The sequence below is a fragment of the Helicoverpa zea genome, chromosome 16 (genome assembly GCF_022581195.2).
Source record: "Helicoverpa zea isolate HzStark_Cry1AcR chromosome 16, ilHelZeax1.1, whole genome shotgun sequence".
Lineage (NCBI taxonomy): Eukaryota > Metazoa > Arthropoda > Insecta > Lepidoptera > Noctuidae > Helicoverpa > Helicoverpa zea.
The window spans coordinates 6,582,278-6,595,196 of NC_061467.1; the positions used below are offsets into that span (position 1 = coordinate 6,582,278).

At 35.8% G+C, this 12,919-nt stretch overlaps 1 protein-coding gene across 2 annotated transcripts in view; it reads right to left on the reverse strand.

Annotated features, from left to right (window-relative positions):
• Nucleotides 1-3,694: 3,694 nt before the first annotated feature.
• Nucleotides 3,695-12,919, reverse strand: part of LOC124637837 — a 62,857-nt gene continuing 53,632 nt past the window's right edge. For both annotated transcript variants that reach the window (XM_047174535.1, XM_047174536.1), the window contains exons 9-13: nucleotides 12,723-12,869; nucleotides 9,808-9,969; nucleotides 6,268-6,482; nucleotides 5,264-6,184; nucleotides 3,695-5,184 (exon numbers count right to left, since the gene is read on the reverse strand). In XM_047174535.1, coding sequence (XP_047030491.1) covers nucleotides 4,638-5,184; nucleotides 5,264-6,184; nucleotides 6,268-6,482; nucleotides 9,808-9,969; nucleotides 12,723-12,869 — 1,992 coding nt within the window. In that variant the 3' untranslated portion in view covers nucleotides 3,695-4,637. The remainder of the gene's footprint in view (nucleotides 5,185-5,263; nucleotides 6,185-6,267; nucleotides 6,483-9,807; nucleotides 9,970-12,722; nucleotides 12,870-12,919) is intronic.

The window sequence follows — 12,919 nt, forward strand, 5'->3', positions numbered from 1 at the left end:
GAAATTCCTGTGGAAAATGATTTCAACGGTGGGCCGCACTGAATTTAAATCTTGTCACAAACGCGGCAATTCTATAGAATTGAATTTCCAGGAAAACCAGAAGTAACAAACATGTTATAGTTGTAACATTTTCAGAAATTTCAGAATTCATTTCATCAATTTCATTTCAGAATACATTTTCAGAATTTGCAGATTTTTTTAAATAGAAATGTATTAAGTGCGCTATATGAAGAATAGTGACAGAATAATTCAGGTTTAAAATACCGTGTTTCCCATAGATGTTCACGACAGGGTATAAATGTGGTTGTTGTCATCGTTAAGAAATACAGGATTGTGGTCTTTTTAAAGCCAATATTCTATCCTGTAAAACATGCGTGCTATTTAAGGTTTCTTACACTTTATCAAAGTCTAAATATTCCTCAATCGATATTGAGGTTGAGGTTGATGAATAAATAAGCTTTTTTAATCGGCAAGTTTTAAGACCCATAATTAAATCCCTGTGTTCCCAGTAGACATATAAGTAAATATAGAAATAAAACTAGACGACACCATCCGTGTTTATCATATTATGAGCTGAAACAGACAACTAGGACTTGTAACATATGATTCGATTTAGGCACGTTACATGAATAGGCCGTATCAATTTTATTTGAGAGTAAAAGATGATCTAATAAAGCTTTTTCTCTTGTCTCAAGAAAATAGAGTTCTTTTGTTACCTTTTTATTTATATATGTACTTTAGGATAATGTCGACTTTCCTACTTACCAATCAGTTGGATCAAGCATTTTGTTTTCTTTTTATTGCGTAGTAAACCAAGTTATTAGAGGCTTAAATAACTATTTATTTTTATTTAATTCTAATGCCTTTGAATCACGCAACCTTTCGTTCTTAATAAAGACTTTAATTTAGTGTAGCTTTCTACTTTTGAAGATTAAATCCTTTATAATTAATATATTTTAACGTAAGTTTCAAGGGTTAATAAGTTGAAATTACTCATTATGAAGGCGGTTTTATTTCAAATGAAGTTGCTATGCAATATACCTATCTAAGGGTTTTTATTTTGGTATGTTGTTTGTTTCAATCAAAACATGTTTACGAAACTCAATAGTTCGATGTCTATCTAGTTAATAAGACTCATATGATATTGAAAAATTCCAGTTACATCAATCAAAGATTTGACAGTAGTTTTATAATTTGAGAAAATTAAATATTCGCATACTAAACGAGATAACACAATTACGTTTATTATGCTAATCTTAGCGCATATAATAAGCAATTAATGCATTACCGTATAATACTCGGTCTAACAGCTATATACAATACTATGTATATATGTAGATATGTATATATGAATGTATATGTACCTACATGAAACTATTATATCTAGCTGGTCTGATTTGCTCAATTACCATCTTACTGAGGCTGCTCAATGAACCTGTATGTCCTTTGTCTATCTGCGTATTATGTGCGAAATTACAGACCAAGTAATTCTCCTGTAAACTGTACAGGTGCACTCAATTATGTTCTAAGGGTTTTTTGTGCATAACATATGATAATTTTAACGTAAGTACCTTACTTGATTAATTTTTGCGATTTTAGTTTATTATACTTAACATTTACATGAAAAAAAAATTAGTTTTTTTTCCACTAAAACTCAGCTGCGAGACAATGTAAATAAAGACAGTAACTAAGCTTACTTTACACACGAATAGAAACTAAACTTCAATTAAATTCTTTTCTTAGATACTGAGACAATATTTTTCTAAAGATAAACAAGTCAACCTAATTAGAATATTCATGAGTATTTAAAGAAAATGAACTTTACCAGCTGAGTCTATTCTCGTACAAAGCTACGCATCTTGTCTAACAGATTCTCGTGTATCAGAATATAGTTGCACTATGTAGCTTTCCAGCGGTTACCCCTTTGGTCTTGAATTTCCAAAACAACGTGTTTACTGAGCGCCTACAACGTAAATTCGGAACATTCCTTAAATTTCAAATTCCGAGGATAACTGGTTTAGCTAGATAACTGGACGAGTCAAACCCGCTTACAAACTTACGTCAAGTATTTTCATTTATCTTAGTTTAGTAAGTTGAGGTTTGTAGACAAAAATATGAGAACCATCTCCGTTTTGAAGATGAAATATGAATAAATATAGAGTTTTATCTTGATTCAGGACTGAGAAAACAACAAAATGTTTTGCTTAGCAACTGAGTAAAAAAGTCTACAACAAAAAAGTAAGATAATGAGTTTGGATAATAAAAATAAACCGTCAAATTGGGTTTTTGTCTTGTCTTTATCATGTTTCTAAAATCATTATTGATGTCGTAGCTTCATTATGTCTATAAAAGCCTATCTTTAGTAAAGTTATTTTCGAAATACGTCAACTGCTAATCCCAGCTAACCTCGAAAGTTCAACAAACGATCAACAACAGTGAATCTAAAGCGATGTTTCAAACTCGACATCGCGGTCTTCCCAGGGATTTGTCGTAACACAAGTACTGTTCCATCCAAGCTTTAATTAGTTCATCAGATAATTTAGTTTACGCGGCGCTCGTTACGCTAGCGAAGTGGACAGGCTAATGCAGCTTGGGCCTATAATCTAATTATTTGACGAGACAAATACAAATTAGTTGACGTTGCGTACCTCCGCAGATAAGCTTGGTAATATGGCGCTTACTGGTTTTATGACATCATTGTGGAGGATGAGGTTGGAAGCGAATATTAAGGTAAATTAATATTCTGGTAGTAAGTAGATACCTACTATTAGAATTATGTGATTGACAGACTAAAACCTAGTTTTGCTAACCTATATCTTCGATTGATTGATAGGCAGTGTTAAGACTTATCTGACTGTTTAGACTAAGTGATATGTGACTTTAAGTTAGGTATTTCGTAGTTGTCATATCTCCATGCGTCCTATTTTCAAATGTAGCGCTTCGTTTAAGAATTCAGGTTGATAAAACAACGAGCGTTTCGCCGTAGAAATTACGGAAGCAGTTTCTACTAAAAAGCGAATCCTGAAAAATTGTTATAATTTTCAAATTTTGTATAAAAACCTTGAACATTTTGCTATGCGACGAATGTAACGTAAAACGTATCGATAAAGCGTTATTAACAAAAACCCCAGCTTTTTAACGTTCCAAAAGTATTTTTGACATAATGTTCGCATTATTCCGTGACGGCGACGCATAAAGTAATTTAATACAAAGCTATAATTTACAAAAGAATTATAACAAGACAAGAAATGTAAGAACGTAGGGACTCCCACCTTTATATCACGACCTCAATGAAGCGAAATGTGTCTCATTTTTTGTGTACTAAATAAAAATATTTCATTGTCATAAAAACTGTCTCCGTAGGTATATTTGCCTTGTGTATTTTGTTGTGAGACGGGCGTTCTATTCATTAACTTGGTATACTTTTTATTTTTAAGCCGTACTGAGATTTTTACAGGTGTACAAGGGAGTCGTTCGTACGGAAAGGTTTTCTTCAGATTTTTACTCGTCTTACCTCCGCTTTTTTCTTGTTTCCTCTTTTTCGTAAAATGTAATTATAACCTAATTAATCAACGTTATGTTTGTTTTAAAGAACATTCACAAAAAACCCTCGTGGGTTTGTGTATTCTATGAGAAAATTTTATGAATACGAGTATTTATGTACAGGACGTAGGGATCAAAGTTAAACACCTAATTAATTTTTAGAAATGACTTTAATCTTCCTTTTACCTGGAAATAATTACAGACTTTAAAAATCTTATGCTATAATTTATTTACAGTCAATATCTAATTAGTTACACCCTTAATTACTTTTATACACAAAGGAAAAGTACTAATTTAAGTTATACATTCTGTGAACGCTTAGATACCTACATTTTTTACAACCTATATCACATTTTCATTTTTTATGACTAGTGTTATTACAATGTAGAGTCAGGGTGAAAAACAATTGTTTGCAGTGAATGAATAAAAAAGTAATACAAAAAAGCAATCGTAAAATTGATCATATTTTGCCATTGCAAAAAGTTCAAAAAAGGTATTTTGTGTTTTTATTTGAAGGTACAAAAATATTAATAACGTAGCAAACAATTGTCTGTTTCACCCAATATTAAAATAGGATTGTTGATGCAGGAAAATACCCATATACATTATGAAGTTACTTAATAACATGTTCAGTGTACACTTAATTCCGACAATTATTCTATTGTTCAGAGTCAGTCACTAACCACTCATTCTACAAACAATTTAAAATGATTTTATTTTGTATCTTAAAATCGTATTGTCAAGCGTTTTATGTACATTTAGATATGTTATTTGATGAGAATAAAATTACTGTGAGATTTGATGCAAAGAATATTAAGTATCTGACGCCTGCTATCCAAACTTATTTAGTTAATTTATTTACACAATATTCTACAAAGTCAAAGTCATAGTCTTCGTCTCGGTATAAAACAAATTACTTAACAATAGAAGCCAATGTCTGCAGTACAATTTCGAATCTGAATATCTATTGATCAAAATGTTAGGGGAGGCACTTTCGCCAAATTCAGTCTTCAATCTAATGATTACGAAAGGAAATCTGTTAAATGTTAACGTCCTAAGCGCTAAACTGTCGTTTCTATCAGATCCGGGGAGGGTCAACAAAAACCGTCTTTTAAATCCGGGTAACCCAAATCAGGCATCGCTCTTCTCGAGCCGTTGCCTCTCGAGTTGTCGACTCGCATGCCTCGGCCAGCACGACCCAAACTAGCGTACCTTGTATCCGCGAGCTTATCCCTTTGTGCTACCTCGTCGTAGTAACGAGCGTCGTTCAACCCTGCGCTGTACTTCTGACTTAAGCTGTACTTATCTATCGTGGCATACTTTTGAACAGTAGCGTATTGGCGCGCAGCTTCTGGAACACCGTTTGTTTTGGCGCGATCAAACGGTCTTTCTTCAGGAGGTAATGCACCGTCAAGTCGCGCTTTGAACTCCTTGTCTTTTCTTCGTCGTCGTTTGCATGCGCACAGAGCAACGGCAATAGCACATAGAAGAAGACCAACTCCAGCTGCCGCAGCCACGTACGGTGGCGGTAAAGATATCCTGAACGAGCAATTTGAGTCGTCTTCGTCATAACCCGATGGACAGTGTGCGCTACCGTCACACCATAATGCGATAGGAATACAGGCGTTCAACTCCGGACAGCTAAATTGAATGAAAGAAAACTTGTTAGGTTCATCATATGCACATAAATAAAGGAACAAAAACGAAGAGTAAAACTTACCTATATCGGCATTCCAAAGAGACAGGTGGAGGTATAGTGTTAGACTCCGAGTCGTGATCAAAAGATGGCTTCTTCATAAGCTCTATCCATTTGATTGAATAATCAGCCTGTTCATGTTGCAGAAAATCAATAACGTAGCTCCTAGCATGAGGTTTCAAAGAAGTTTCTAAAGTCGTTTGCGAAGATTTCCATCCTGGTGAATATAATTCTATTACATTTGCTCCATCTGGACACACTTCTCTCAATTTCGACGTATCATGTGCCTCGTAAATATACAATCGATTTGGAGTGCTACAGAATGGTGAAGCTGGTGTGACTTCATACCCTGGAACTTTAACGTACAAATACCTTCCTTGTACAGGAGTCACTTCATCACCCCCAGGTTCGATGAGCCAAGGTCTATGAACGCACGCAACTTCAGCTCTAACACTTTCTGATATTACATGTCTGTCTCCAACTATTTCAGGAGCTACAGGAATTTGCCTTTTATCAAATAGTCTAATTTCTCCACTGCTACCCCTTAGTCGTCTTTTACCCCATCCCGTTGAACATACGGTCTCATCACCAGGTCCAGTAGGAACAAATTTATATTCACCTTCAAAGGCAAAATCGTCATAATCTTCAGTAATGTTCATCATCGTTACAGTAAAGTTAATTTCGACTACTGGAGCAGTTAATGTGTGTACGTTCAAAGGTTCAGATCTATTAGTACAAATGCAGTCCCTTTGAATCGGCACTCCTTCCCAAGGATATTCTGTTATAATAATTTGCGCGAGTCCTTCGCCCCCAATGGTTCTTTTCGCAGGCCTATCGCATTTCCAACGACTTGTACGTGAGTCTTTGTGCGTATTACAATATTTATTTCCAAAGTAAGTGCTCGTGAAGGTCAACTGTATTCTTTCTCCTTGTTTAGCTTCGAATCTGCAAAAATATGTTAATTTAAATACTGTGTTATGTATACTAAACTCGAACAGTTTTGAAAGTTTTTTTGAATTGGTATTTACCTTAAGATGCAAGTAAGGTTTTGTGCACCACCTCTTCCATAATAGAATATTGCACGTGGAGCTTGAAATCTGCCTGAATAGGTCTGAGCAGACTTGAAGACTCGGTCGCAGGCTGATTGTGAGTCTACCAAAGGTTGTCCTTGTTCACTAACGTCTACAAATTCGTACCGGAGGACAAACGATACTGGGTAAAGTGCGGATCCCTGACGTAGTTCCTGTAAAGAAGTACACTGTTAGTATACAATAGAGTATTGTATGCCTATAATACCTACTCGATACAAACATGATAGTTCAGAAATTGCTTTTATAGGGCATGTCACACTTCAATCTACACGCCATTAGTAAATAAGTACTTGAACATGTAGTAGTCGAACACCAAAGACATTAATCACCCATAATGATCAGTCCCCATCAATTTCCACTTTCCTATAAACGTTAAAACTTATATCTAGTTTATAAGTGGTGTATCACCAAGGTCGGCTTCACGGTACAGCGAGACCGCGTGGTGTAGTAAAACTTCAAATATTTAGTTAGAAACTTGCTTCAGTCCTTCCTCTGTTGAATTTAATATTGAATAATAAAGCAGTTCTCAACTAGTGACTTTAACAACTTGCTTAAGACCAGGTTTCCTATATTAACTAGGGCGTATTCTAGTTGCTGAACAGCTGCGTGGAATACTAATGGCGTGGTAAAAGTTTTTTTGCAATTATTGTACGCGTTAACTAGTTATTTCAGATTTATTCGTTAAAAGACTGAAGAGAGTTGAACTGAGTTGCAGATTGTAGAAGTTGTAATACGGTAAAACCAATTTCTTTAAAAACAAACATAATTCTAAAATGATGCCCCTGCATATGCAAATATTCAGAAACGTAGCCCCAGAGGTAAACTCGAGTACAAAATGAGATAGGAATTATTTCCCAAATTGGAAACAGAAATCAACTTTGACAAATTACGAATTTTAGTACCTCATGCAGAGGCAGCGGAATGCAGCGGAAAATTACGGCGAATCGTGAAATCCTATGAAAGCCAGACACCTATGAGTTAGTTACAGCCTTTTTTTATCGTCCCACTGTTGGGCACAGGCCTCCTCTCACACGGAGAAGGATTGAGCATTAATCACCACGCTTGCTCAATGCGGGTTGGTGATTTCAAACTATATAGTCCAGGTTTCCTCAAGATGTTTTCCTTCACCTTTTTATCAGCCATTGGTGTCTAAGATATACTGAGAAAGTACATACAAACTTAGAAAAGTTGCATTGGTACTTGCCTGACCTGGATTCGAACCCGCGCCCTCATACTCGAGAGGTTGGTTCTTTGCCCACTAGGCCACCACGACACCTATGAGTACAAATGCTAAATTGTCAGTAAACCAATTAATTTGATTGACATCCCCATCTACTGAAATGTGATACGTATGCAGGTGTTGCCTGCGAGACTATGTACCTGCTTTAGTTGGATACATAAACCACGTTAAGTCTTCAACTTTATGCAAAACACCGCGAAGAAAATAAAACAGCTATAACGAGTGATGAGTCGCAATAAATCTGAGTTTTACAAACACTTTGGTACGTGTCTCATCCTGTGACGTTCCTAACACTTGAAATAACGTGACAACACTAAAGCATTCTATCACTGTGAGAGAAGCGGACTCGCACGTGCTTCGTGCATTATTCACTATGGCAAATGCAACGGGAGAGCGCGTGACTTATCTATCCTAGCCTGTATGAATGTTTCACACGCCAGAAAAGTTACATCAAGCCGAGGGAATATAGCTGAAAGGGCAGTGGCGAGGGAGAAAACGAAACAATGGGTAGTCACTGCTGTAATCCCACAGGATTGCTGCTTTGAATGTCAGAGTATCGGATCGATAGCAGAACATATAACATTGATATATGCGGGTTCTTATAATGGAGAAATCATGTTTATAGGATTTATATTATTATCCTCTGATTTGTTGAGAGGGTCGTTTATGACTCAGAATATCGTATTGTATGATTTAATATTCCTTTCTATATTTTTGTGGCGATTGCCAGTTGTGGAACATAGTCATTTCCAAGTACGTACTTTGGAATTGTCTTCATCGTACTCCAACGTGCTTAATGCTGAGATTAAATTTTATATCATCTCACTTTCGTATGCACTTACATTTCCGTGCTCCCAGAAACATCTCACATACATTAAAAACAAACAACTAGTGTACGTTACATTACAATCTAACATATATTATTCTCAACGCCATATCCTTAGTGATTCAGCCAGGAATTTTTGAGGAAGACATAAAAATTGTGGAAGAACCACTCGCACTATTAGCTGAGCGCACGTGACGTGTTTTAGCTGACTGTTCCTATATTCATGACTTTTCCAGTCACTTGTACGCGATGTTCTATGTTCCAGTTATATTTTCGGTAAAAATTCCTCGTTGGCTATCACGTCGCGTTGCTCTTTGCATACAGGAGTACGTTCCAAAATGGGTAGATAAATATTTGCAGCTGTAATTATGTGAGCTTTGGCAGTTAGTTGTTTTAATTACGTGTTGAAATCTTTTGTGATTTTTTTATATTGTACTAGAATTGGGACACGGTGACGTAGTAACGATATTCATATCATACTGAAAGTGCATTGTCTAAAGCATTTGCTGTTTCTAGATGAGTGATAAAGATTGCCCAACTTTCAATTTCACTGCAATGAATTGATCTTAAATGCAATGATTTGCATTTTTTACGAAGTAATAAGCCTGAGTCCAATTTCTATTTACATTCACAGACGAGTGCTACCAAAAATAAAAGTGAAAGAAGTGTAACTAAACTTTTAATGGTATCGGCTCATTGTTTTTTAATGATACAACTTGACATACAAAAACAGAAATAATAACGGTATCTAGTTCTTTATTATAGAGTTTGACAATGCATTAATCATCATTAGTTCAACAATGAATGTTGACCTTTTATTGTCACCTTTCAAAAAGATATCAGAACATGGCATACAGGCCTGAAAGGTTAAACATTATCATGTGTATTTAACAAAAAAAAAAAAAACAACCGAACTTTTTACTGAAATGGAAATAAATTGAATACTAAGATACGCCTATAACTTACGTAAAGCTACAACTCACTATCGACTGTGAATAGTACGATCTGCCCTTTGAGCTATTTAGCCTTTGAAAGCCTTAGAGATCTAAATCGTTACTGCAATAAACGAGAGCACCATTATCCAAACTTCAAAAGTAGTACAACAAAATACCTAGCTTAGTTTTACATTAAAACACAAAATCTATCCAAACTAATCCAGTTGACAGCGCTGCTAAAGCTATGTAATTCAAATGATAGCGTACATACATGTGTATACTCGAGCTAACTAGCACGTGTGTATCACACCTAATTATTAGGGCGCTTCTACACGGTGCATGTGGCTGGAGCAAGTTAACATGCGCAAGTGACACGCGGGTTGGTATTTTGCTTTGGTACATGCTGGAGTTGGTAGATCCGCACGTTTTTAAAATGCATATTATCTGCGCTGGGCCTAATTGTTACTATTACTTACTTGCAGTATAGTGAGGGCGTTTCCAGTCGTGATGTAGCTTTCAGAAGGGGCGCATGGCCGCGTTGCTCTGGTCGCGTTTGAAAGGAGCGCATGGTCACATAGTCTTGGGGACTCCTCGCGACAAAACAGTCCGAGACGGGATTTCTTGTCGCTCATGTCCAACTGTTGGGGAAGAAACAAATGAATAACGGGAAAAGGACATCCTTGTTATGATACATAAATAAAAATAAAAACACTTTTCTTTGGTTGGGTTAGTTGTAGTCTTCCAATTTAAAGAATATTTTATATCTGGCTCATAAATTGATGCAAATTGAAAGAAAACTAAAAAGGCCCTGAATAAATTATTTAGTTATTCAACTCAGCAACACTATTTACATAGTGTATCTGCGAGCGAACGGAAAAACTTTTCTGATTAAAGTGCCAACAAAAAATAAGTTGAACTAGAACCGCTTATCCATTCTTAATGCAAACTGAAGAATCCCGAATGAATGAAACGAAACACCGCACTGCAGTCGGTGGAACTCGGTAAAAGTGCTCAGACACATTAAAGAAAATTAATGTTTGGCTGCCGACGTCAAGTAGGAGGTTGAGGTAGTTGGCAAAGTGAAATGGCACGAATAAAGGCGGTGCGAATGCCGCCCAATTCTATATCGCTTCGTACTTGTATCATCGCGTTAGTCTTGCGCACTGCGAAACTTTTACTCGTACATGCTAAACTTAATCCACATTTCATTACGATACACGTTGGCTCCGGACTTTTTACCATTTAAATTCATGTTCTATAAAATTTTATACGAACGACCCGGTATTGTGATTCGGTATGCGATAACAATTTAAATATTTTATTTTTATTGCGCGAAAGCCAAGAATTGTTTCCGATAAGTATGGAAGTTAGACAATAACAGTTTTAAGTGGAGATTTACTGTGTTATTTGGGACATTAGACGACACATGGTTGGGTACTTCCTTTTTCTGCCTACGCGACTAGGAATCGTAATGTCTCTTTGGTGTTTTTGGGAAGTTGCTCTCATCGTTTCAAAATAAACTCAGTATTCAAATTTTAATACACTTGTATCGGAAACCATCTCACGTATATCATGTTGGCGTAACCAAATAGCAACTAAAATTAGATACGGAACAGCTCCTAAGCTATACTTAGGCAACATAAATTCAGGATAAACAACAGAATATTCTCAACAGAAAATACTCAGAAATAACATTTCTGTCAGCTCTAATGATTACGCAGATACGAAATAAGTAATGATGGCTATTACTTAGCGACACGGCATAATTTGCGATTATCATTCAAAAAGTTATATTTCGACCTTGTCGCGAAAATTAATCTAATCCTAAGGAGCTCATTTACAAGATAAATATTATTTAGCAAGAAAATGTTCAATTAGTGCTTTCGCGAAACATTGTGAAAATTGTTTATTTCTATTGAATTGTTTAAGCAGAAAAAATTAAGCGTACCTCAATAGGTGTATCGTTTTAGAAAGTACTTATATTATCTGTATCTCTTATTCTTGTCATAATATGCCGTGGAGCCCACATTCCACCCAGTCTAGACAAGTTAAAATTAACATTAGAATTGTCACAAATAAATAGCAAAAACCGCCGCTTAAAAATAAGTTAATTTGACCTATAAAAGCTGAATCATTTAGTTATTTTATAAGATTTTTCACACATTCTAATCGCCACAATCTCACAAGGGTTATGATTTGGTCGAAGATTTACCTTAGATTAATAGTTCTAGTAAGTTAGTAAGTCGATTAATAGTCATATAAGAGTTTCCGAATGCAACTGAAGTCACGGGAAATATGTAGTGGGTACCTCTAAAAGTATGTTCTACACTTTATGCTATGAAGCGGGGGGCGTTAAAATGTAGCTAGCTCATTTTCTTGTACGCTATACGGTGCAACATTTTATAATTTCCCCACTAAGATAGTTTACAGCTACGTAGTTGCTTGTATACTCGTATAAACCGAGTTTTATGCTATGAATAACCGAAAGCGAATCAGCCAGTTCGCGCGCTTGGTAGGCGAAAATATAGCCTCGTGTAATATTCAAAAGTATAGGGTCACAAGATATTTAGTCGTTGTAAAGTAATCAAAGTTACTGAGACCACGTAGGCATTTTATCTCTTGAGATGCTTAGGCTTATCAGTACTTTCCATTAACAGGGCCAAATGTTGATTGACTCACCCGACCACAAAGCCTTACAGACAATTCATCAATTGTCCTTGTAGCTCCCAAACGAATTCTGTCTTACTTATTGTGTGCAAACTCTCATCATTTTTATAATGTTCCTAAATATATTTTTTACTAGAAGTGACGCTAATCAGTTACTAAAAATAACTTAAAATAATTTTATTATATAAGTATTTTAAACAATGGATAAGCCCTAAATACTGAGCGCTATGAAAAATTATTACGTCACGTACCTATATTTATTTCAAGGAGGGAAACTATAGCAGTACTTCATACGGTACAAAGATTAATCTACAGTGTTGTAGATAAGTCATACCGGTAGCGTGTATCAATCATGCCTTTGTGCTTTGTGAAAATAGAAGTCTAGAGCTCTAGGTAAAGTAACTATAGCTTAATAGGGTATTAATCTTGAATAAAGGTAGAATAACGTAGTCGATATTATAATGAAGTTAATATTAAAAATATAGGATAAGCAGGACTAGTTCTAAAATTAAAAAATAAAATTGATGTTTACCTGGATACTTTACCAAACAATTTTACTGGGGAAATAGATTTGAACACAATATGAATCAAGTTCATTGAAAAATTCTCATACCATTTTCGGCAACAATAAGCCATATAAGAGTTATCATAACGCAAACGATTTACAGCCCAACCCAAAAGACAACAGAGTTCAAAATCGAATACCACATCAAGAACTAATTACCTTTCGATCCAAATCAGCATCAGGCGCCGCTCCATCCCATATCGTTAGCTGTGACGAGCAGTCTTTCTGCTGGTCGAAGCCAGCCGGCTCCGTTCCAGCCGAATGGTACTTCACAAACGACACCCAAACTATCTCGTTGGCGCGACCCTAGAAATCGTAAATCGTTTTAACTACCAGTTACAACCCTAGCTGTTTTG